General features: G+C 38.4%; 2 protein-coding genes across 3 annotated transcripts in view; both read left to right on the top strand.

Moving 5' to 3' along the window:
* Window positions 1-24913, top strand: part of LOC145295815 (general transcription factor II-I repeat domain-containing protein 2B-like) — a 69616-nt gene that overhangs the window by 16835 nt on the left and 27868 nt on the right. The window contains exon 2 of one of the 2 annotated variants that reach the window (XM_080141499.1): window positions 19053-20831. The exons of the other annotated variant lie outside the window; for it this stretch is intronic. Coding sequence (XP_079997625.1) covers window positions 19438-20481 — 1044 coding nt within the window. The 5' untranslated portion in view covers window positions 19053-19437 and the 3' untranslated portion in view covers window positions 20482-20831. Of the gene's footprint in view, window positions 1-19052; window positions 20832-24913 lie in introns of those variants that run through there. 2 annotated transcript variants of the gene reach the window in all.
* On the top strand, window positions 29-898 carry LOC145296285 (uncharacterized). The gene has a single exon (XM_080142483.1). It carries the CDS (start codon window positions 29-31, stop codon window positions 896-898), a length of 870 nt encoding a protein of 289 aa, XP_079998609.1.

Here is a 24913-nt window from a genome sequence, read left to right on the forward strand (position 1 = left end):
GCAACCGCATCATTATGCCTGCAACATTATGCCAAGAGATATTAGAGGCCCTGCATGCGGCCCACCAGGGAGTCAGTTCATGTGTGCCCACACGGCTGACTCGGTTTACTGGCCCAATATCAGCATCGACATCCAACGTGTCAGGGACAGTTGCACCCACTGCCATTGGATTGCAAAGTCTAATGCTATGCAGCCACCTGTTAATGCTGCGCCTCCAGAGTATCCGTTCCACAAGATCGCCAGCGACTACTTCACACACAACAACCATGATTATGTTGTGGTAGTCGACCGGTACTCCAACTGGCCGATGGTATTTCAAGCAGAGAATGGCACAGATAGCCTCATCAAGCGTGTCAGAGAAGTCTTTGTGACTTTTGGAGTGCCTGAGGAGCTGACATCCGACGAAGGACCCCAGTTTACTGCTGGGAAGACTCAGGATTTCCTCCGATCATGGGGAGTCCACCATCGCCTTACCTCTGTTGCCAACCCTCACGCCAACTGCAGAGCAGAAATTGTAGTCAAAACTGTCAAACGAATGCTGATGGATAACACCTCAGCAGGCAGGTCCATCAATGTGGACAAATTTCAATGGGCGATGCTAATATACTGCAACTCCATTGACCTAGAGACAAAGGCATCCCCTGCTCTTATAGTTTTCGGACGACCCATTAGAGATCCCATCCTGATCCCAATGGGTCGGTACTGCCCCCACCCCACATGGTCTGAAACGCTTGTAAACAGGGAGAAGGCACTAGCAAAACATCATTCACTTGAGCATGAAAAGTGGAGCGAGCATACAAGATCTTTGCCTCCTCTAAGCGTGGGGGATCACGTGTATATTCAAAACCTTACTGGAAATCACCCTAAATGCTGGGAACAAACAGGCACCATTGTGTAGGTGAGATAATTTCACCAATATGTGGTCAAGATAGATGGTTCTGGGAGACTCACGCTCAGAAACCAACAACACCTTCAGAAATTCAAGCCTTTCAGGACCATAACTAGCGAAGACGTGATAGAGTCCTTCTTACCAGTCACCAGGCTGCCGGAAGACACCTCTGTCAGCACCCTACCAGGGGCACCAGAGGACTCTCCTCCCACCCTGCCAGAAGTTCATGCTGGTAATCCAACAGATAGTCTCATATGTAAGTCTGGCGATAAAAATTTTTATGACATGCCATCGAGCCCTTCTGAGATCCTTCCAACTACTTCTCATGCTTCTGACCCAGCTAGAGATTCTGGCACTCCCGAGAACTCCACACCAGTCGCACATGCGACCACTCCCAAGAACGATGGAGCTGGAAACGACATCACTCCTAAGAACATGCATGCAATTGCCAAGAAGGCCCCGGGGCCTTGAGCCGACTGATGCCACACAACACTCCTGGTGCTTCAGAAACTGCACCAGCGAGTAGGTTGTGGCCTCGGCGCAACCAAGACTAGTGATTTCATCACCAGTCAACATTGTACAGTGTATATAGCTTCAGAGGACTTTTGTACAGAATTTTTTTGTCGTGCCCACAAAAACTCGACGTGGGTGGGGGAGATAGTTAATGTAAATGTCTCCTCTGATCACCTAGGACATAAGCTCACCAACCCTCTTCTCTATTGTTTCAGAGTGTAGAGTGAACAGCATTCTTTTTCACGTCACTCACCCGAAATTCCTTGCGAACTTGTGGGGGAGAGGAATGCATGTTAAGCAGGTTTAAATTACAGCTGTTTGAGTATTTGTACAAATACTTTTTGAAATTGAACCTTTTAGTTTTTGCGCAAGTGAGAATAGTCTGAACAGTGCACATTGTGACATAAATAGAAGAAACTGTCAGCAGCTGTATTAAGTTCAAAATCAGAATTTTGATTATCCATGCTCATGTTGTGAAAAAGAACGCTCAGCATTCTTTAGTGGAACTTGTATGGAACTTGGAGGCCACACTCAGACTTCATCAAGATTGTCAGTGCCGTGTGTAATCAACCCTCATCAGTTTCTTCACCCATACCTCATCGACTAAGGAAAGGTGTGCTACTCATCTAGTGCATGCATGGATGTGTGTGCTTAAATGATTAAAAAGGCATGTTCCTATAATACTCTCCCACCAGTTAGTCGAAGACTAGAGGAGTAAAAAGGTTTACGATAGGAAAATATCACAATGACAGTTCAAAAGGTGTGTAACTGTGAAAACAGTCACAGGAACGATGTGAGTTTCAGTGTGAGTGTTGCGGTCATAGACTGTATTGCCACGGAGTCTATGAAGCATGCGTAAGGGTTAGCACAATGGTTTGAAGTTGATTCACATTGGTCGTGAATGTGTCGATTACATGCTTATGGTAACAAGTGGGTCTGCAAGGAAATCAGTCCGTCCATAGAGAACTGTTGGCGTTGTTCAGATGATCGGCTTAACCAGTGGGACGGTACAGATCTTAACGCCCAGGAATGAGTGTCTTAGTGTGCATGATGCAGCTTACTCGTTAGCTGGGGAACTTCAGTGAGGTGAGTCGTTGTGAGATCTAGAAGTTTACAGTGTTTTGTGAGTTAATGTCAGAACGAGTTGATATGCCATAAGGTGTTGCTGAGGGTTGATATGCCATAAGTTGAGCTTGACTTACTTTAATCGATATGAAATATAAAAAACTCAGTGTTGTTGAGATGGTTTTTTGACAAGACAATGCAAGTCAAGTGTGTGTATATGGCAATTCTTGTTCCCTTTGGATGGAGATGAAATTATTACTCTTTTTTTAAAGTCACTTGGAGGCTTATTGTCACTTGCTCCTTCCATTTTATGATGAAAATTGAAGTTAAAACAGCGTGAGAATCACTATTTGAATTTTTCTGGTGGGCTTGTTGCTATACATTCACCATTATGAAATTCCTAAGCTGAATAATTTTTTATATATATATGCACACATGGCGGAAAAAATATAATTATTTATATAGACAGCGAAGAAAAAGATCGAGGGTTGTACAAAATGTTATTTTTTTACCTTTTTTTCTGCACACGTGGCGAAAAAAATTGTGGTGTGTGTGTGTGTCTATCGGTGTGCGTGAGGTTGACAACATTTTTGCTACATACATGTGTTGAGTATTGACTAGTTGGCGACATGTTGGAAAAAAGGGATATTTCTTATTTTCTTTTTCTTTTATTTATTTATTTATGTTTTTTATTGTACTCGTCGAGGAGAATTTTTAATTGTTGATGTGTAAATGAAATCACTGTAAAAATCATGATTTTAGTGAATGACGAATGTCGGATAGTTTTAATGTTGGGATTTACCAGTTTGTGGAGGAACTGTTTCGTACTTTATATACCGGTTGTAGAGGTGGATCCCCTCTTTGTAGGCTGAATATAAACCGGTTACTGGAATAGGCTGTGTGTTCCATAAGCCGGATAGTTGGAGGTTGTCGTTTGCAGATCGTACAGCATGATGAAAAACAATCAACAATAAGGGCACATGTTACGAGTACATTTAAGACATTGAAACGAAGCATGCTGAAACAGGATCATATATTTACATAAGTACAAGGAATATTTATTTACATAGAAAGGTTATGAACGTTACAGAGTGTTTGTGTGTTTATTAAACTAGCATGCATGTAGATAAACATTTGTTGCATGTATGTGTGCGTGAACGTATGCAAGAGTTCGTCGAAGCATATGTTGGAAGTTCACTGTGTGTGTAAGAGTTTGTTTATATGAGTTTCATTCTTTACTAGAGAAAGGTAATGCCCTGTCGAGATATGGACGTTATTTGCGTGCGACTCACATTTGAGGTTTGAATTGTAGGAAAACACATGTTGTCAGCTCAATGTCTCGAGTGGGAAGAGAAAGAAGAGAGAGAGAAAAAATGGAAGAGGAAATGGAGAGTGCCACTTGTTGAGCAAAGCGGAGATTACCACAAGGACAACAACTGATTCATTGTTTAAAAGTATGGATGTGTGTACGGTTTGCTTAAATGCATGTTAGATTAAAAAGGCATGTTCCAATGTCTTTGAATTTCGCAAGGCTTTAATTTAGTTATGCAGTTAAAGTTAATATTTTCTTCCAATTTACTGACTGTCGTCTGCTGAGATTTTCATTGGCTAAACACACAGTGCATTTGAAATGTTGTATGGGCAATCAATTTTTCATTGTGTGGTTTGAGTTGTCCCCCTTTGCAAATTGGCTGTTTGGAGAAATGGAAAACTAGATAGCTCTGTGTGTGGTTTGAGTTGTCCCCCTTTGCAAATTGGCTGTTTGGAGAAATGGAAAACTAGATGGCTCTGGTTGATAGTCAATTTGCATAAGTGGAGAAATGGGCAGCATATAAACGGTACTTTTTTTAAGCAGGGTGAAGAGCGCAGAGAGTGAAACGACGGTTGGAAGAAGTGACGGCGAATTCTTTTTGTGATGGTGAATTATTTTTGGACGTTGAAGAGCTCGACCTTTTGGAAGGAACAGCTGTGTCTTATATATTTTTTTTTATTTCTTTTTTTTTTCTACTTCACTACACATTGTCTGAGCGTTTTTACTATACTCCGACAGTCTGCTGAAATATGCCAAGGTAACATTCATGGAAAAACAGATCAGTAAATGCAGAAGTACTTTTTTATGCGAAGACACTATGCATATCACACCTTTCGATTATAGCATCTTGTTTTAAAAGGCCTGTAATTTCGATTATAGCATCCTGTTTGAAAAGTCCTGCGTGTGTGGCTTTAAGGTGCCTTTTCTGGGAAAAGCAGATAACAACAATAATCCACGTGAGAAAACGATCCTGTCAGAGACAAAGCGCTGAATAGTTAGCGACTTGAATAAAACACTGCCCGTTGGTAGTGTTGACGGCCTCATATAAGTATGTAGTTCATATGTAACCGGAGAGCATCTCAGCAGGATACATATTCCTAGGCCGAATGATCACTAAGCAGTGACAGAGTCCTTATTTCTCCATTTTCTTCCCCCCCCCCCCAAGTTGTGTGAGCATGATTTCTGAATAGAACTTAATCAGATTTACTATACATCACATAGTTCTCTTCTAAAAATCTTGAACGTTTTCGGATTCATGAAGACCGACACAGATCACTAATTTCATCAGGAACTATACTCTGGGGGCTTTCTTCTATCGGGTCCATACAGTTTGTACTGTCATCTTGCATGCTTTGTGTGTCTCTATGTTTAGTAGAGTCTGATTGTTCATTGAATAATGAATTGGGTTCAATATATTTAGGGATATTTATTTTATTTTGACTTCCGTTTTGATCGGTGGTGGAATGGTTAGGGTGTTGTTCAACTTTGATAATATCACATTTCTTCACTTTATATCTTTTCCCCCTAAACTGTCTATCCGTAAATTTCTGCACAGTATAATACTGATCTCCAACTTCCATCACCATATATTTACTACAGGCGTTAGTTTTCACCCTATCTTGTTATAGATAGACAATCTCCCCAACTTTGACGTCGATCTTTATCTCAGTAGTTTTGCCTCGGCCTTTATATTTAGCTGATGCCTCGTGACTTTTTAACCTATTTTGGTATTTTTCTTTAATCAGGTCTTCATCTTCCTTCTATCGGTAGTTTCTCTCCAGTGGTTTGGTCTCTCATTGTCCAAACTTCTAGAGAAAAGTAACCGTTTTCTCTAACTCTACTATACATATTAGATATTATCACGGCCAACTCAGTATCTGTTATCTTACCACCAGACGGTTTTAATTTGCAGAATTCAGTATGAAATTCTGATACTGAGTGTTCACTAATTGGATTTTTATTACAGTTCTTTATCTCTCCAATCTCTATTTTAATACGGAATGATCCCAGTAAACTGTCTGTGAGTAGGGCTTGAAATCCAGAAGCGCCGTCAACCCTGATCTTTACTTCATCACCCGACGGAGGACAGAACCTCGATATGGTTGTGATTAAACCATCTTTTAGAGATTGGCTGCTTTCTGATAATAGTAATGTTGCATGTGTTAGGGCAGAAACATTTTCTCGAACCAATAATACTAGTTGTCCTTCACATTTTACAACATCACCAGCGTACCAGCTCCCAATTTTATCTGGTGGTTTTGTTGAGGATTGTTTCTTGAATTGGCTTGGTATCTGCTGTAGTGACATGCAGGTGTGGCAACTATCTATGGTACGACTGATGGCCTTGTCCACATCCAGTTCATAGAATCCCATATTAAAAATCTACTTTAACTGGTGTTTACTGGCATGGTGAAGTTGTAAGTGTAGAGCGACTAAAAGTTCATCTAATACTCCTTGGGGAATGACGATTCTCTGCCTAGCTGGGTGCAAGGCTTCCTCCTGTGTAACTATGATTAACCCATCTGCCGGGGTTGCTGAGAGTTTACAATGTTGTAAATACCTTTTAATAGTGGTTAAACCTTTCTTCTTCTTAGATGTAGTTCTGCTATCGTGTAATAGTCTATACACTTGTTGTAAATCCGGACACTCTTGTTAAGCCTGGATCCATGCGTTACGAGTCATGTATGGAATCGGACAATGACCAGCTAATATATCTTTTACAGTGATTTCTCAAATTACTGATGTCTCTAGGGCGTTGATAAATTTACAAATTTGGCATTTTTCCTTGCAATGAATAGTGTTCCGACTAGCATAATCTGATATATTATTTTTCCCTGGTATATGGGATAATTTAACAGAATATCGAGAGATAACACTCAGGAACATTGTGACTCTAGAGCTCGCAGAGAATGCACTATGTTGGAGTTTCTTATATGCTTGTACACATGGGTGGCTATCTGTGAGCACTTCGGTAACGTGTTCCGATTGAATATGTTATGAATTTCGACAATCAAATTTAATGAGTGTGCACATCTAATCGCCCAATTCTTACTAAAATCATAAATTTGCTAAATTGACTGGGCTGTTTATTTCATTATAAATACTCCAATCAAATAACTAAAACTTCATTTTTCATAATTCTTGGATATGTTACTAATTTCGACAATAATGTTTCATGAGTTAATCCACATTACCGCCACCTCCTATCACTAAAATAATAACTTTCAGACATTGTATGGCTGTTTTTTTCATTACAAACACACCTATGAAGTTACTCACATTTGACCATTTTTCATAATTCTTGGATATGTTACTAATTTCGACAATTATTTTTAATGAAGTAACCCAAATAATCGCCCCCTCTTTAACCGACACGATCCCCTTCCACTTACAAAAATAACAACTTTGTATACTTCTTCTAGCCTGTCAATTTCATTACGAACACACCAATCAAATAACTCACATTTAATCATTTTTCATAATTCTTGGATATGTTACTAATTTCGACAATCATTATTTATGATTTAACCCACATAATCGACCCCCTCTTACTAAAATACTAACTTTGAGACAATATCTGGTCTGTTTATTTCATTATAAACACACCAATCAAATAACTTACATTTAATAACTTTTCATAGTTCTTGGATATGTTACTAATTTCGACAATCGTTTTTCATGATTTAACCCACATAATCCCCTCTCCTCTTGCTAAAATAATAACTTTGAGACATTGTCTCTGGTTATTTCATAGTTATTTCATGATAAACACACCAATCAAATAACTCACATTTTATCATTTTTCATAATTCTTGGACATGTTACTAATTTCGACAATCATTTTCCATGATTTAACACACATAATCGCCCCTCTCTTACTAAAATAACAACCATGCGACGTTGTCTAGGGTGTCTATTTCATTACAACCATACACATCAAATAACTAACATTTCATCATTTTTCATAATTCTTGGATATGTTACTAATATGTTTTTATATACAGACTGCCATTACAGCTTGCTGACGTCAAGATCACGTGACATGACTCAGCGGTTTTTAAATACAATGTCACCCAAAATAAACGGGCCCCGTGTACACTTTATGTAGAAGAGTTGGGGCCCGTTTTTTAGGGGGCACTTATAAATCGATTTAAAAATATGCCATGTTTAACATTAAAATGTCACTTTTTTCGGCCCCCCCCCTGCAAAAAATCGATCAGCTAACCCACTTCTGATGGTCCTTTTGGGCCAATTTTTCGATATGTGTCGTCCGGAAGGTGGGGCTTTCATTTGAGACCAAATTTGTGAATTTTTGTTCTGTCTGTCGAAAGTTTTTAGCAGACATCCAAACATATACACAAACATACATACATACATACATACATACATACATTTTCGCTTTTATATATATAGAAGAACAAACAAACTTGGCCATTTACTGACCTTCCCATGCCGGTAAAGATCGACATGAAGTGGAGATTTATTATAAGAAAAAGGGTGTCATATTATAAAACATCGAATTTTAATGTAGCTTTCTCCCCAAAGAAAACAAAAAATTAAAATTGTCCCAGTCCAGAAGAATTTCTAATTACTTTTTTTTAATGCGTATTATTTGCCCCAGTGCTTCATCTACTAACAAATTCAATGTAAACTTTAAAAATGCATAATTATAAAAACTGTTTCTTTTTTTTTACTTACAAACACATTTTAATTTAAAAAAACCTTGTGTAAAAAAAACACTTTTCAAAGCATAAAACTTCTAACATTGTCCTTGTCACAGGCAAATAAACGCTATTTTTTTTATATCTAAAACGTACAAGTTATAAAGATTTCTAACTAAAATATATTTTCAACATAAAATGTTTCTTCGCTTGTTTGCTTCTAGGAAAAATGTAAACAGTTTGTTTTTTATTTTGTAAAGTTTAGTTGTTGCAAAATAAATAGCATTTAAAACTACTTAAAACAAACAAACAAAAAGGCAGTTAGATGGAAAAGTAACTTTATTTTTATGGTAAGATTTATTTATTGTATGTTTGATTTTTACCCTTAGTCACATATTAGCTTCACTACTAAATCCCCGAATACTCTTAATGAAAAAAAAAAACAGGTTCTGCATATTATATATTTCCATCTGCTACTGACTTAAATCGCAATGCTAAAAGTGTGTGTATTTAAAAAACACGGAGTTGCGAGAAGTGACAGTTCCTTAGCGGCCGTTTTGGCTGTCTAAAAGCATGCATATGCAGAAGAGAATTTCATTAAGAAAGTGTAACTGTGAATTTCACAGTTCCAAGCCAGTTTTATTTTTATTTTCATATGAATTTGGAGATACCGACATTAAACTTAATGATTTTATAATGTACACATAGAAAAAATAAAATAATAATAATAAAAAAAACTATTATTTTTAATTTTCTCATTAATATTGTGTTGAAATAACTTGGGGGTGCTGCAGTCCCACGGCTCCATGCTCGAGTCGCCACTGGTGGTATCATTCTATCGCTCTGACGCAATTTTCTACCTGTATAAAAGTCAAGTCCATCCAAGGATGGAATACTGTTGCCATATCTGAGCATAACCTGCTAGAAAGAGCTTATTCTGTCTTCACAGAGTTCAAAATAGACTCTGTAGTTTAATAAGGGATACAGTATGGGCGTCTACAAGTCCAGCATGAACAAGGTCTTGATGAGACATCCTCTTAAGTAATCCAATTTACCAAATTTCCACTACTAACGATTATTACAATATTTTCCCATTGACTACTGTACACTCATTAATCCTTATTTTTGAGTGGCCCCCGGGTCTTGATAAGTGGTTACTCCTTTGTAAAAAAAAAAGCAAAAAAACTTAATTTGCAGTTAAGTTACATTTTGGGGTGAAAATGTAATAAAAAAATAAAAATAAAAAATAAGCTGGAGAATTTTTAAAAAGTAAAATTTGTGGCTTTTCTTTTTTTATATATAGATTTTACATTATCCTCTATTTTAAATACAGAGATGGTTGTGTTATCTCCTGTTGGAGACATGATTATGTTATACTTCTTTGCAATTTCATTTTTCAGGATTCCATATTGGATTTTTCAAATAAAACTGATTTTGTATAATTTTTATTATTCAGTCTACTGTTCTCATCTTTGGTGGTTGCAGTTAAATAGGCTGGTATTTTGGGAGAAAAAAAAGAAAAAAGTTCACAAATAGAATTCATCACTGTATTTCAACCCCACTACTTTCTCTATCAACTTCCAGTATGCGTCTGTTCCCCGCACCTCTGCCAAAAGGCGTTTTATAAAAAAAAACTGACTGCATTTCATTTACATATGTGTGCGAGGGGTGGTGTGATCTCGTGCAATTCCACAAGACCACATCTTAAAGCCATGGCCGCCATCTTTAATCTCTCTCTCTCTCTCTCTCAGATTCCACCTGAAGGTAAGTCATATAGCCATACAAGGCACAGACATGTAGGCACTTGCTTCTTTGATTATTGCATTCAACTTTACACCTCCCCCTCTGGTCTCAAGATCAAACATGTGGCATTTTGGACATAATCGTTTGTTACGAAGGGGGGTTGGCTGGATTACTTCATCTTCATCTTCATTGGAACTGTCAGAAGGGGTGCTGGAACTATTGGGGTTTGCAGTTGTACCATCACGGGGAATAGGTCGGACTTACTGGTCATCATTTGATGATTCACCATTACTGCTACTCAGCAACTGGTTTGTATTTAGAGCAGGTCAGATATCCCTCATATAGTGTAGGGTACAATCAACTAGCACGACCTGCTCACTGAAGATGCCAGTGAGTCGTCCTCTTTGAAAGCTGGTGGTACATTGGCTATTGGGAGGCTTCACCCAGTGTCCCCTAACTCATGTGGCCCTCAAGTTCCCTGCCGATCAATGCCTGAACTCCCCACTGCAGAAGGCCATGTTGTTGTTGATGACGATCTCTTCAGGTTGCCCCTTTTCGTAAAATATGGACTCCAATTCACGGATGAGACTGAAGGAATCCTGTCTTATTAATGGGCACCAGATCGTGTTTATTTGGCATTCCTTGACAACTGCTTTCACTGCACTTTTGGGTACCGATAGATTGGTCAACTGCACATAATAACATGCCTGTCTCACTCTCGAGTGCCCACTGATGCTCTATATCTTCCTGATTTCATCCGCCACCTTATTAGAGGCAGCACATAGTAATGGTATTGGCGAAACTTCCTTCTTCATGGTGTCATACAATCTCTGTTGCACCTGAGTGAGCCTATCAAAAAGATTGCAATTTGAAGTGACAAGTACCGTGTCAGCAGACAGGTTGTACTCTGTTACCAGCTTTTTTTAGTCTCCAACCTCCATCTGATCAGCATCTCAATGGCTGCCTTAGTGTGCACCCTGGTCTTGCCTGTCAGTATGTCTGATATCCAGTGGTACATGCATAGCGTCTTCATTCACATATATGCCATCAAGATATGCCTTTCTTACATCCAGCAGGGACACATTGGAACCTTGCTGACGCCAATCTTGTAGTTTGCTGCCACAAACATCAGCATCTGCCGTGAATGCATCAACATGCACATTTAGTTCACGGTAGTCCATCACCAGCCTCACCTTTGCCTTGTTGTGCTGAACAACCGCCATCAATGGGATCATGCTTTTTGGAGGTCCAAGTTTCCCATAGGAGTAGGAAATTAACCAGCCATCCTGGATCCATTTGTGGAGTTCTTCTTTTTATGCATGCCTCATTTGTTTGAGCACATGGTACTCGGCTACTACATTCCGCGGTTTGCCTGGTTTCTGGTTTTCTGACCACTTCCATGAGGCAGTCCAAGCTTTCTGATGCTGGTCAAATTTGACAATAAAGTCTGGCTGGTCAATCTTCATTGCAGCGCACACTGGAGCCTTCTGAAACTGTACTGCCTCTGTCTGCATTAAGTGGACACCACCTAGGGCTCTGATGGCATCATAGCCTAGAAGCAGGTCAAAGCTCAACGGTTTTTCTAACACTACCAGTGCTTTGAGGGTAGCCAAATTTCCAGTTCTTGTGCGAATGTTCACTGAACCCACCCCCCAACATGCCTGTGTCTCTCCACTGATGGTGGTCATCTTGGCATTCTTCCAAGTGCAGCAGAGGTCAATGCACACTATGGTGCAAGAGCACCAGGAATCGAAGAGTGTTGATCACAATGTCTCATTGATATAGACCTGAATGGTCAGAAGCGCCTCATCTAATTTTCTGCTTGGAGAGAGGTCAACACTGGCACTTTGTCCCCAACCCCGTTTCCTGCACAATCCCCGGCCATATGACCAGTCTCATTACACTGGTAGCAGCAAACAGCTGTCAGTCACCGCTGGCAGTTCCTTGCAATGTGGCTCTGGCCATTGCACCTGTAACACATTTTACTATGCTGACCAGGCCTCTGAGATGGTCTATCATCACTCGGTTCTCTCATCTCATAGGTATTCTTCATCATGGGCCTGGCTCATTCTACCAGGTCATTAAAGGACAAAGAAGCCATGCTTGAGCTTGCTTGCAGGAGTTGCTTTGCTCCAGTTGGGAGCCCTGCCAGAAATTTGCATGCCAAGGCCTGTTCAGGCAGCCCACCGAAGAACACCATCAACTTTTTCAGCTCGGCCAGATACATGTTGACAGTTTCGCCTGGAGGTAAGGTCTTGCTTCAAATTGCTCCCAAGCAGTGGCGGGGTCAATAGCAAACGCTGTTATGTAGTGGGTGTTCATATTAGGGAGAGATATAGGGTATTTCTTAATACAGAGACGGGAACATGTAATACACAATGAGAGGGGGGTAGAAGAAGAGAGATAGACATGTATTCATTTTGTGAATTTTCTATTTTCTTAACACGTATATTTTAGAGATGAAAATTATCAGTTCTTATATCATAAAGGGGGACGGTCATTATTTCTTGATAGAGGCAGATACATTTCTTAGATGATGTGACACATTACATAATGGAGACACATTACTTAGATGGGTTCATACCCAAAGTTCATTATACAGATGAGTGGAACACAAGTTCATATAAATACAAATTGACTTTACCTTTGCTTTGGTAGAATTACACAACACAAGACGACAGTTACAAAATGATGATGCTTCTTTTATTTCTGCGACCGGTCAATGATTTCACATCAAGGAATTCAAAGTCCTACATGATTTCAACTTCTAATCTTTCGCCTCCAAAGGTGGATTCCTTCTTACTGCTGTCAGCTCTGTCTGTCCGACTCTGTTCTACTCTGTCTGTTTGTCTCACCAAAACTCCAACTACATTGAGAACTCATCTCTTAGCCATGATGTCATTGCATGGCCAACACGTGCATCTTGATCCCATGGCCTAGACATGCTTCACGTGTTCGTCCTTTCCATGTCCGAGCATGTGCCTGACTCATGTGTCCTGAATTCACGTGAATTGTTCACACATGCTTGCAAACAAGAATTCTCTAACCTAATTTTGGTCTAACTTATTTCTCAATATGTTTAACATTTGCTATTGTTCATTTCCAAATTCCTTATTTTAATTTCATTTTCATAAACAGAATTGAATCATCAAATTCCTTTTTTCACAATAACATTTCTAAACAACGAATTCCTTTTCAACAAACATATCTGCTTATTTATTTTAAAACTTTCCTGAATCTTAATTCCAAACCTAGCTTTCCAGGTTCGAATTCTCGGACTATCCTATCTCGTTTTTACTTACTTACAAGAACAGGGGACCTGTTATTGTAACAACGCCTTGTATATGCTGCCTTGATCTTTTCATAATCCTGTTTTTCCTCAGGACTAAGCTGTTGATACACTGCAAAAGGTCCACCAAACAGATATAGAGAAATCACGTCACGTGCTCAATGCTCTTCATGCTAGACAACAGGCAATGCTGTTCCACCTACTCCACCCACTCAAGTATTAGGATCGAACCATCAAATTCTGGTATTAATTTAAGGTCAAACTTGTCCCCCATTTTGCCGAAATAGCTTGCAGTTAAATGGGCTGATATTTTGAGAGAAAAAAGAAAAAAAACAAAAGTTTACAGATAGAATTTTTCACTGTATTTCTTCCTCGCAACTTTCTCAATTTCCAACACATGCTGCCCCCTCACCTCTGCCACCAGACGTTTTTTTTACTGACTGCATTTCATTTGCATATCTGTGCATTGGTGGTGTGATCTCGTGCGATTCCATGAGACCACACCTTATAAAACCACAGCTGCCATCTTTAATTTCTCTCTCTCTCAGATCCCGCCTTAAGGTAAGTATTTTAGCCACACAAGGCACACACGTTGGCGTTTGCTTCTTTGATTATTACATTCAACTTTACAGTTGTATTCGCACAACATTTGTGTCGGTATAATCTTCAGTCTACTTTAGGTCTGTCTTGTTGAACTTGGGAATCTTTATAAAACTTCGGAATCTTGAATGAAATTTTTAACATAATTATTTAGTCCATGGAGGTAGCCTGATTGAATTCTGTCGACTATGACCGTGTAAGAATCTTTAGTAACCAAATTATGCAACTGATAGAATGGATACATGTGTTAAGTAATAATTAGTTTTAAGTAATAATCTTTTGAAGTTTGGATGTTCGATCCTCAGTAGTGGTGATTCTAAGGATAAAAATTCAAATTACTTATGACTACAATCCTGACATTGTAACTGGAAAGCGCCAGCTACCTTCCTGAATTTAATCAAGGGTTTCATTTGAAAAGCATGACTTTGACTAGATGAATTCGAAAAAAATTGGCGGTTGCATTGACGCAAATATTCTAAAAATGAAATCCAAGATGAGAGGAGAACTCCAAAGAATACAATTCAAGAATCCTCATCACAGAGAGTCTTAAATATAAGAAATATTTTTTAACAATGTAATTAAACTAAAATATAAATTTAGAGCTATTACCAGTACTTATTCAACTGAGAATTAAAGGCGATTATACTTGGGGAAATTACTTTAAAGTTACCATCAAGTATAACATTTTAAAAAATTCAAGTATGTGGTTAAATACAATGACCCCACAACTCAATCTTCACTCTTCAATCCTGCAGTCCAATGCACTTCTGACAGCAATTGCTTCTGCCCAACAAAAAAGACACCCTCTCTCCCAAATACAGGCTTTTTATAGGACAAAACCATCCAAAGTTATTTGCATACTCTTCCCATGATCTCTAGTCTATAAATAGACGCAGTGGCCATTCTCTTCTTCTTTCTTCTTTCACTCTCTGAAGCGGGCGTTGCCAGTGGTAAAAGGTTTGCACGATTTTTTTTTTTTTTTTACTACACGCCCCCATGATCATTAAAGATCATTCACATCTCATAATCCCATGTCCAGATCGGCACATTGCGTTCTCTTTGCAGTCTCTGCATCGGCACCGGTTCATCTTCATCACTCCCTGACTCAGTACCACCATCCTCATCACCTAAATGGACCACACGCCTTAAATCCAAAACATGTCGTGGCATTCCATTGACACTTAAGTTGTTTGGGGATTGCACTCCTGTTATCACTCCTCTTCCGCACTGCGTTGTGCATCAGGCATTAGGCGGTTTCACCCAAACTTCTCCTATTTGGATTCTGGCTGGTCCTTGATCATTAATTTCCGGTGACATGTCTCTAGGATGTCTCCATTCGTAATTAAAGATTGCTCTATGTGGTACTGTGTCATTTCTTTGCCCGACCTTAGGGGACATGTTGTACCAAAATGTGGCCTCTTCAGGCGATATTCTTCCTCTCTCAGCTATTGCTTTCACGGTCCGATGATGTCGCTCCACAATGCCATTTCCTCCAGGTCTGTAGGCTGCCCTGTAATAACTTTTAATCTTCCATTTTTTTAGCAGCATCTGAAAGATTTCTGAGCGAAAAAGTGCCATTGTCCATTATCACCTCCCTTACTAGACCTCGTTCAAGCATCACCTTTTCTAATTCAGTTGCAACTGCAGATGCGGCTTCCACTCACAGTTCCTTCCATATCGCCAGTCTACTTGGCCCACAATCAATTATTGATAAGTACGCTCCCCCTCGGTAGTGTGCTATGTCAATAGCTAGTCTCGTCCAGTTTGTTAAAACTCCAATTTCCCCAGGATTATGTATATTTGGGGCAGGATCGATCGATTGACACCGAACACAGTTCTTTACTATCATCTGAATTTCTTCCCGTTTTACATTCGGATCCACTTGCCTCACCAAATATAATGTTCTCTCCACTCCCATGTGATGCATGTCATGCAACTCTTTAATTTCTCCAATTCCAAGACAGCATATCGGCGCCTCCTCTTTCTCAATTAACCACTGTTTTTTTATCCGTGTTAGCGCATCTGCCTTGTTTCTTTCAGAAGGCACAAACACTGCTTTTATCTGCAGTTTCAATTCAGACATCTACTTTCTAAGCATCCCTAATCTCCGCTTTATTATCACTTCTCCAGCACCCTTTGTTCGTATTCTGCCACTCTCCTCCACAGTAGAGTTCACCCAACTGAGTACAGTGGCTGAATCAGTTCTTATTTCAATATTTGTCAGTCTCCATTTGATAGCTAAATTGACACCCTTTAGAACAGCATCTAATTCAGCTATGTTAATGTGATTAAAGTCATCACTTTTCCTCAGCCAAGTTGCATCTTCCGCCACCACACCGCCAATCTCGACAATCACGCCAGTTGCAACATTGCTTGCATCACACCACACAACTCCTGTGCTCACTTCAGGTATGTGCCAAGCGCCATTAACAGGGTCTTCTTTTTTCACCTCAGCTAGAACCTCCTGCATCACTTTCATGGTTCTGCAATCAACTTTTTCTTCCCAATCCACTTCATTTGCTCTTCTTTTCACATAACTGCATGCTAATCGCAGCCATCCAGCAATTGGATAGTGCCCCAATAATTTACCACAGATCGAAAATAGCTCCTGCCTACTAATTTCTCCTCCCATCTCTGGGATCTCGTTGCCTCTCCTGAACATTAGTGCACCCATCTTATTTTTCATAAGCTTAAGGCTCAGTGCTGCTCCTCCGTCCAGGGATTCTGGAGATTTTGCTGCTAATCCAAACCCCTTGAAATGTTCCACAACTTCCTGTGTCGATATTTTCGTTACGTCTACCATTATATCATCAATGTATGAATCAGTGGCCTCTTTCGTCCTACTTCCTTTCTTTAATACTATTTTTAAAATGGTTGCCATAATCTTTGGTGCGACATTAAGTCCGAATCCTAATCGTGTTAGGCAATAGGTTTTTCCTTTATAACAGACCAGCTGGTACTGCCATAGTTCCTTTGCCACATGTAGTTGCAGGTAGGCAGACTTAAGGTCCACTATTGCGGTCCCTCCTACCAACTGTCTCCACTTTCTTATCTTTTCATCACACACATCTATTATGTCGCTCCCTGTATGACACGCCACAAAACGGTTCAACTCACGAAAGTCGAACACTGGCCTAACTTTCCCTTTTGTGGCCTGAAATACTGCCATCAATGGCAACACGCCTTTTCTTTTTCCTTTCCATGGTAACAGAATACCATCCGATATCCATCTTTCCACCTCTTTCTCGAATTCTAATTTCTTATCGCCTTCCAGAGAGTTTTTATAATATTGGACTTTGTTCTGCAATACTGGAGGCTCTCCCTTCCATGTCCATCTTACTGTCCATTTATCTCCATCGAAGTTTGCTTCAAAGTCTTTATCCTCGATTTTGCAAACATTCAGCTGATGGGCAGCCACGGCACATTGTATATCTCCAAACTTCACTTTGGCTTTCTTTATAGTTACACCTCCCAGCTCATTAATCACGTCCATTCCAATTATGACGTCGATCCCATCAACGATGTGATTCATCAAGATTGCCCTCACCTTTACGTGCATTCCACAGACTTTTATCTCCACTTGTCTGGCTCCTTTACATTCTATATTCCTCCCATCAACTGCTTTCACTGTACCGCTCCTTCCATATCCCTTCAAAAGTTTGGAATTGATTAAAGTAGTGGTGCACCCGGTATCGACAAGTGCAGTCATTACAGAATCATTCACCTCTACTTCTATTATAGGAAGAGGCCAGTATCGCGCCTTCATTTCATTGCTAGGGTAGCTTGCGGTGCAGAAGCTCCCCCTTGCCCGTTTACCTGAATCTGAGGACAATATCTCGTAATATGGCCAAATTTTCCACAATTGTAGCATGTTGCCCTGGCCCTAGGGATCTCTGTGCAATCTTTTTTTAGGTGCGGTCCTTGACATCTAAAGCACTGAAGGCTTGATTCTTTCTTTCCCTTATTAGTCTCATTAGTTTGCGCACTTGCGGCCAATGTCCGAGTTTCTACGACCCTTTTGCTGACTAAAAGCCATGCAGTCGGTATCAGTTTGCTGACATCCATTCTCTCTATGTTCGGTAGCTGCTGTAATGCCACAGATACATCATCTGGGAATCCAGTTATGAATGCCAGTTTGGCTGTATGTTCCAGCCCTCTTCCCAGATATCCCGCCAGTCCAGCCAATCTTTTGACTTTATTAGCATAAACATCCACCGATTCTCCTGTCCACTTGAATCGTTGCAGTTTTTCGTATGCCTCAAAAGGCTCCTCAGTGAAGGCGGTCACGAGTCTCATCTCTATCAGTTCTGCATCTTCTTGTTCTGCATTATTCATCTCAAGATAGAGAGCTAGTGCATCTCCCTGCAAAAAAAGTGGAATAAAACTGGCAAGGTCTGGCACATGTTGAAGCTTAGCCACCAGTTTTACTTTCTTTATCCATCCGACTACATCACCTTCTCCACTAAAAGGTGGTATCACATCTTTTCCCAATCTCAACATCCCAGATTCCATGATCTGTTCTTGGCTGAAATAGCTTGTGGTTAAATACAATGACCCCACAACTCAATCTTCACTCTTCAATCCTGCAGTCCAATGCACTTCTGACAGCAATTGCTTCTGCCCAACAAAAAAGACACCCTCTCTCCCAAATACAGGCTTTTTATAGGACAAAACCGTCCAAAGTTATTTGCATACTCTTCCAATGATCTCTAGTCTATAAATAGACGCAGTGGCCATTCTCTTCTTCTTCTTTCTTCTTTCACTCTCTGAAGCGGGCGTTGCCAGTGGTACAAGGTTTGCACGATTTTTTTTTTACTACAAAGTATTCCAAGGCTGTTCACCTGTAACTACAGATAAAAGCAGTAAAATCATTTTTTTTATTTTTAAGTCAGAAAAAATATCAGTTTATTTTCATTTTAATGCAAATTTTAGTTACATTTTTATTGCAATATGTGTTTAACATTTCTTTCTCATTCACAGATTATACACCTGAGTCATTTTATTCAGACTAAAACAGTGAAATATATTTCATTATTCTGAGATGTATGGCTACATCTTTTCACAAACAATCCATGTGCCTAAAGGGATCTTCCTATGATTCAATATATACATCTGTTAGATTTTTCAAGGCCGATTACATTTTGGAGGTAAAAAGTTCCAAGTATATGAATAAGAATTAAGAACAATTCATATTTAGTATGAAATAAACAAGTAAACACTAGAGTACAGTTTATTTGGTGAACTTGCTTGTCAGCAAAATGTTATAATTGAAAACTACACATGAAAAAATACACTGAGGAAAAACTTTATTTGTCTGAGATTTACGGGACAACATCTACACAAAAATTTATATTAAAAACCCCACATGCAAACAAGCACTGGAAACAAACCTTTTTCATGTGAAGTGTGTGGCTCAGCATTTTCACAGAATTCTTCTCTAAAACGCCACATGCAGATACACACTGGTGAGAAACCATATTCTTGTGAAATCTGCGTATCAACATTTTCACAAAAAGCTCATTTAAAATCACACATGCGAACACACACTCAAGAGAAACTGTACTCGTGTGAAATGTGTGGATCATCGTTTTCAGATAATTCTTCTCTAAAACGGCACATACGAACACATACTGGAGAGAAATCATATTCTTGTGAAATCTGTGGGGCAGCATTTTCTCAAACAGTGAATTTAAAATCACATGTGCGAACACACACTGGAGAGAAACCTTATGCTTGTGAAATGTGTGCATCGGCATTTTCAGAGTATTCTACTTTAAAAAGCCACATGCGGACACACACTGGAGATAAACCTTATTCCTGTGAATTCTGTGGCTCAACATTTGCACTAAATGTAACTTTAAAATTACACCTGCGGACACACACTGGAGAGAAACCGTATACCTGTGAAGTGTGTGCATTATCGTTTTCACACATTTTTTCTTTAAAAAGTCACATGCGTACACACACTGGAGAGAAACCATATTCTTGTAAAATCTGCCAATCAACATTTTCACTGAATTGTAATTTAAAGACACACATGTTTACACACTCTGGAGAGAAACCTTATTCTTGCGAAGTTTGTGGTTTATCGTTTTCAAGAAAGTCTGCTGTAAAAAGGCACATGTTTACACACACTGGAGATAAACCATTTTCTTGTAAAGTTTGTGGCTCAGCATTTTCACTAAATCGTAATTTAAAGTCACACATTCGGACACACACTGGGGAGAAACCTTATTCCTGTGAAGTGTGTTCCACATCGTTTTCAGAGAATTCTTCTTTAAAAAGGCACATACGTACACACACTGGTGAGAAACCTTATTCTTGTGACATCTGTGGGTCAACATTTTCTCAAACAGCTCATTTAAAATCACACATACAGACACACAGTCGTATTGGTATCAAGTGTTAACTTATTTCAGTTCGATTTGCAGATCGACATTTTCAAGTTGTTTTTATTTAAGAAAAAAGCGTCAAACACTTATTGACAGTCACAATTTAACATTAATAGACTCCATACTAACACCAGAAAATTGATAGCTTAATACAGTTAATATACACTAACAAATAAATGAACAGTATATATCTTCCCTGAAAAAGATCTAGGCCTCATTAATATCATCCATGTATACCCAGCCGGAATAGGAGACAGTACATACACATGGTCCACAGATATGACAATGGGAATAACTAGGGATCATTCAGAATACACACACACACACACATATATATATATATATATATATATATATATATATAGCAATAAATCGCAATCACAAAGTTTGCTGAAATCTAACATAGAGAATACTGTGAAGCTGATGTTGAAGTAGCAAACCTGGATTGCAAAAAAGAAAAGCAGAATACACAAAAATTAAATAAGGAGAAGAAAACAAGGATAGCAACAATATAGGAGACCAGGAGAGTTCATGGATGATCCTTATACAGAATACATAAAAAAGAAAGCTTTACTCTAATGCATCAAGAATGGTAAACTTCAATTTGATAAGAAGATAATAGCTGAGCAAAACCAAGGATTTCTCATAAATCGATATTAAATAGTTGGCTTACAAACAAATGGCCATTGTAAGCTTTAACATTCAGCTATGGAGACACTATAGAAAGATTATAGTATTCTGTAACAACTACATACAGGTGGCTATGTACATAAAAGATAAGGCCATTAAGCTAGACATTGCTATATGTATCAACTGAAAAGAAATGAATTCATAATTAATGTAACCATTCCAAATGATTATTATCTCAATGCAGCTGAATATGATCTACATTAATGATCTTCCAAATCACATCCTTACATCATTTGTAGACATTTATGCTGACGACACTACCATTTATGGTAGTACATCTAAGACAGTAAACGACCAAGTTCTCTCCAATTCTCTCTCCTGTGATCTTGAGCACGTAGTACAATGGGGGAAGGAGTGGCTGGTTACTTTTAATGCATCTAAAACCAAGCTTTTCTCTTTACATCATCAACATTCTGATCCACATCTGGCATCAATTGAAATGAATGGCTCTCGTCTTCAGGAGGCCTCAAGTTTTGACAAGCTTCTTGGCTTGACCATTACTCCTGATCTTAAATGGAACACGTACATCAAATCTGTTGCCAAGGCCGCTGGAAAAATGGTGGGATCTTTCTATCAATCCGGTAGATATCTCACTGCTGATGCTATTCTCTATCTATATAAGAGCCAGGTACGTCCAAGGATGGAATACTGTTGCCACATCTGGGCAGGAGCTGCTAGAAAGGACTTGGCCTGCCTTGATAGAGTTCAAAATAGACTTCGTAGCCTCGTAGGAAATGTCCTTTTCTCTTCCTTACAACCTCAATCCCACAGAAGAGATGTTGCGAGTTTGTCTCTGGTGTATCGTTATTTTCATGGAAAGTGTTCGACTGAGCTTCAATCTATGGTCCCCCTCGCAAAACTTTCACAAGAAACACTCGTCTAGCTGTAAACACTATCAATAATTCCCCCACTCTTTATCTGTGCCTAAAGCTAAACGTAGATTCCATGAACAAAGCTTCTTTCTTAGAACTGAACGCCTGTGGAATTGTCTTCCGTTTTCCTGCTTTCCGGCTGACTACAATATGGTTGTCTTCAAGTCTAACATAAATAAGTTCTTGATGAGCCGTTCCATATAAATTATCAAATTTACCAAATTTTCATTACTAATGATTACTATATTGTCCAATTTCTACTGTACACTCTTTTACCATTATCCTTGAGTGACCTCTTGGCCTTGATAATGTGGTGATGCCTATGTAAAAAAAATGTAAAAATCACTAAATGTCAAAATCTCAAATATTACTTAAAAATAACATAGCTTTTGAAAGAAATAAGCATTATATTAATTGTTGTAGGCTTAACTGGTCTAATAAAAAGATCTAACAAAACACTTAGAAAAGATTCCTGAAAGATCTATTAGTAACGAAATGCAGATAACAACCTTAAAAGGGAGAACATGTATCCTTAAAATCCCTCAGATATTACTTAAAATCATAATCAAGTCCGTATTAGCTTTATTACACAGCCTCTTGACTCTTTGGACTATCTGGAAAAAAAGAGAATTAAGAGATAGGAGCTAAATGCCTACTAGGCACTATCCCTAAATTTTAAAGGTCACTCTGTCCAGGGCTTTGTAAATAGAGTAAATTGGAAGGAGAAAAATGATTGATCTTCACTTATTTATTGATGCAGTTGAGAGATAGATAAGAACTTTAATGAAAACGATGCATCTCACAGATCGTGTTAATCTTAAGAATGATATCCATAGAATTCTGAGAAATTATTTTGAAGTAAAATAAAAGAGGAAGTAGAATAGAGAAGCATATAATTACCTCATAGGACCACCTGTCAAAATTGAATATATACTATAACATCAACTCATGGGAACATATATACTAGAACACAGTGTTGGAAATAAGTCATACACTATCCACTATGAATACAGTTACATACCTAGAAAACAAAGTTGACATAGTGATATGTTTGGTAAGTAGCAAAGAACGTACTTAGGTATTTATATATTGAGAATTTAAGAGTTAGTCACAGGAAGAGTCCGTTTTATATCTGACAGCTAACAAACAAAAGTTTAAATGGAAAATAACTATATTCTTTTGAAGTATGTGGGTTAAAATTTTCCGATAATTCTAATTTAAAGAACTAAGTTCATTGAATAACTTAATAAAAATGATATTGACAAATAGACTTCTCTAAAATGACTCCACAATAGCAATATTTCATTAGATAAGGAAATTATTAACTGGACAAAATCAGCGCTTACTCACAGATGAATTTAAGAAAATGACTTGTCTACAAAAATCATTAGTACAGTTTTTACCATTCAGTTATTGATAGTCCAAAACACCTAATGTCTTGATGTAAAGGCTTGGAAGTAAATGGCCACTACAATGCTCACCATAACAAAGTGTGTAAATATCTCCACTGGTAGATTTGTGAAGAAATGCAACTTCACAGATTTACATTTGAAAGCATTAATTTTCTCCAATAGCATCAGTTGTATTGTGACGATATTGTGCATCCTGGATGAAGCTGAATAACCTTGCTGATATCTAACGAATCATTATGATGAAAAAAACAAGTGGCAGAATTTGAATTCCCAGAAAAATACGCTAAAAAATATTGACTGACAAAGAGGTTCGGTACAGGTCAAGTACAGGGATTGACAAACGGACTCTTGGGCAATCTTGACAATCGTATTTTGAATCCTGAAACATTGATAGCATGATCGAAATAAGTGATGTCACTTGGGAAATGAAAGGTACAAAATCCTGATACATGAATAGTTTTAATAGCAATTTTATTTTATAAACATTGTTACATTTAATGGTGTGTTATCAAATTGAACAATATTGTATTGTCAGTTATATATCTGTGTCTATGTATGTCGTGTATGCAAGTATACATGTTTTTATAATTGATGTTCGTGTATTGTCTAATGGTAAGAATCATAATTACAATTACTTTTCTTTGTATATGGGGTGTCTGTATGTGTCAATCCGCTGTGTGTATATTTAATAGGCTTTCTATGTGTATGTGGGTGGCTTAACAGAATCACAACAATAACAAACGAGTCAATAACATGGACAGTCTCTAACAATGACAAATAAACTCATGTCTTCTTGACACATACCTTATTTATTGTCTCCCGTCCTCTGACACAGGCACCTTAAATGAAGGCATCCTCTTCCGAATGGAACATCCAAAATGCTGAGTTATCATTTCCAAATCTTTATTTTAAATGTGCAAATGCAAGGTAGTCTTGGAGTTTGCAGCTCTTAATCTACCTTACATTTTCCTTAGTTGGTCTGTAGATGCTTCAATCAAATAATGGAGACAACTTCTGTCAGCTTTAACCCAGTGGCTTGCTAACTACCAATTCGTCTCCTCGACTTCCCGTTTCAGACTAACACCTAATTATCATTTCTTCTGGCTTATGTGTCTCTTACATCAGCCAACGTGGACACCGGTGTTTGTCACATATGCCACATGGTTGTTTACTTAACTAAATTCCAAACTATCTTTTTATGCTTTTCTTTTATTATAACATTGTCCTTGAGCTAAAATTCCCCAGTGAAATATTTAACAAATATTTTAACTAACATTCTTTTCTTTGAAAATATTTTTCTGAATATCTTTGTAACCTAAATAAACAATTAATCATAATAGTCGTTCTGACCCATGGCACTGACCATTATAATATAAAGCAGACACTATGCTGTGATCATAGCCAAAGGGCCATCACATATCATTTTTTTAAATAATCACACCTTCCTTTTCTTTCGTAATGTTTTTAGGGTAAAA

The sequence above is a fragment of the Euprymna scolopes genome, chromosome 16 (assembly GCF_053919585.1).
Source record: "Euprymna scolopes isolate OS-2025 chromosome 16, ASM5391958v1, whole genome shotgun sequence".
Lineage (NCBI taxonomy): Eukaryota > Metazoa > Mollusca > Cephalopoda > Sepiida > Sepiolidae > Euprymna > Euprymna scolopes.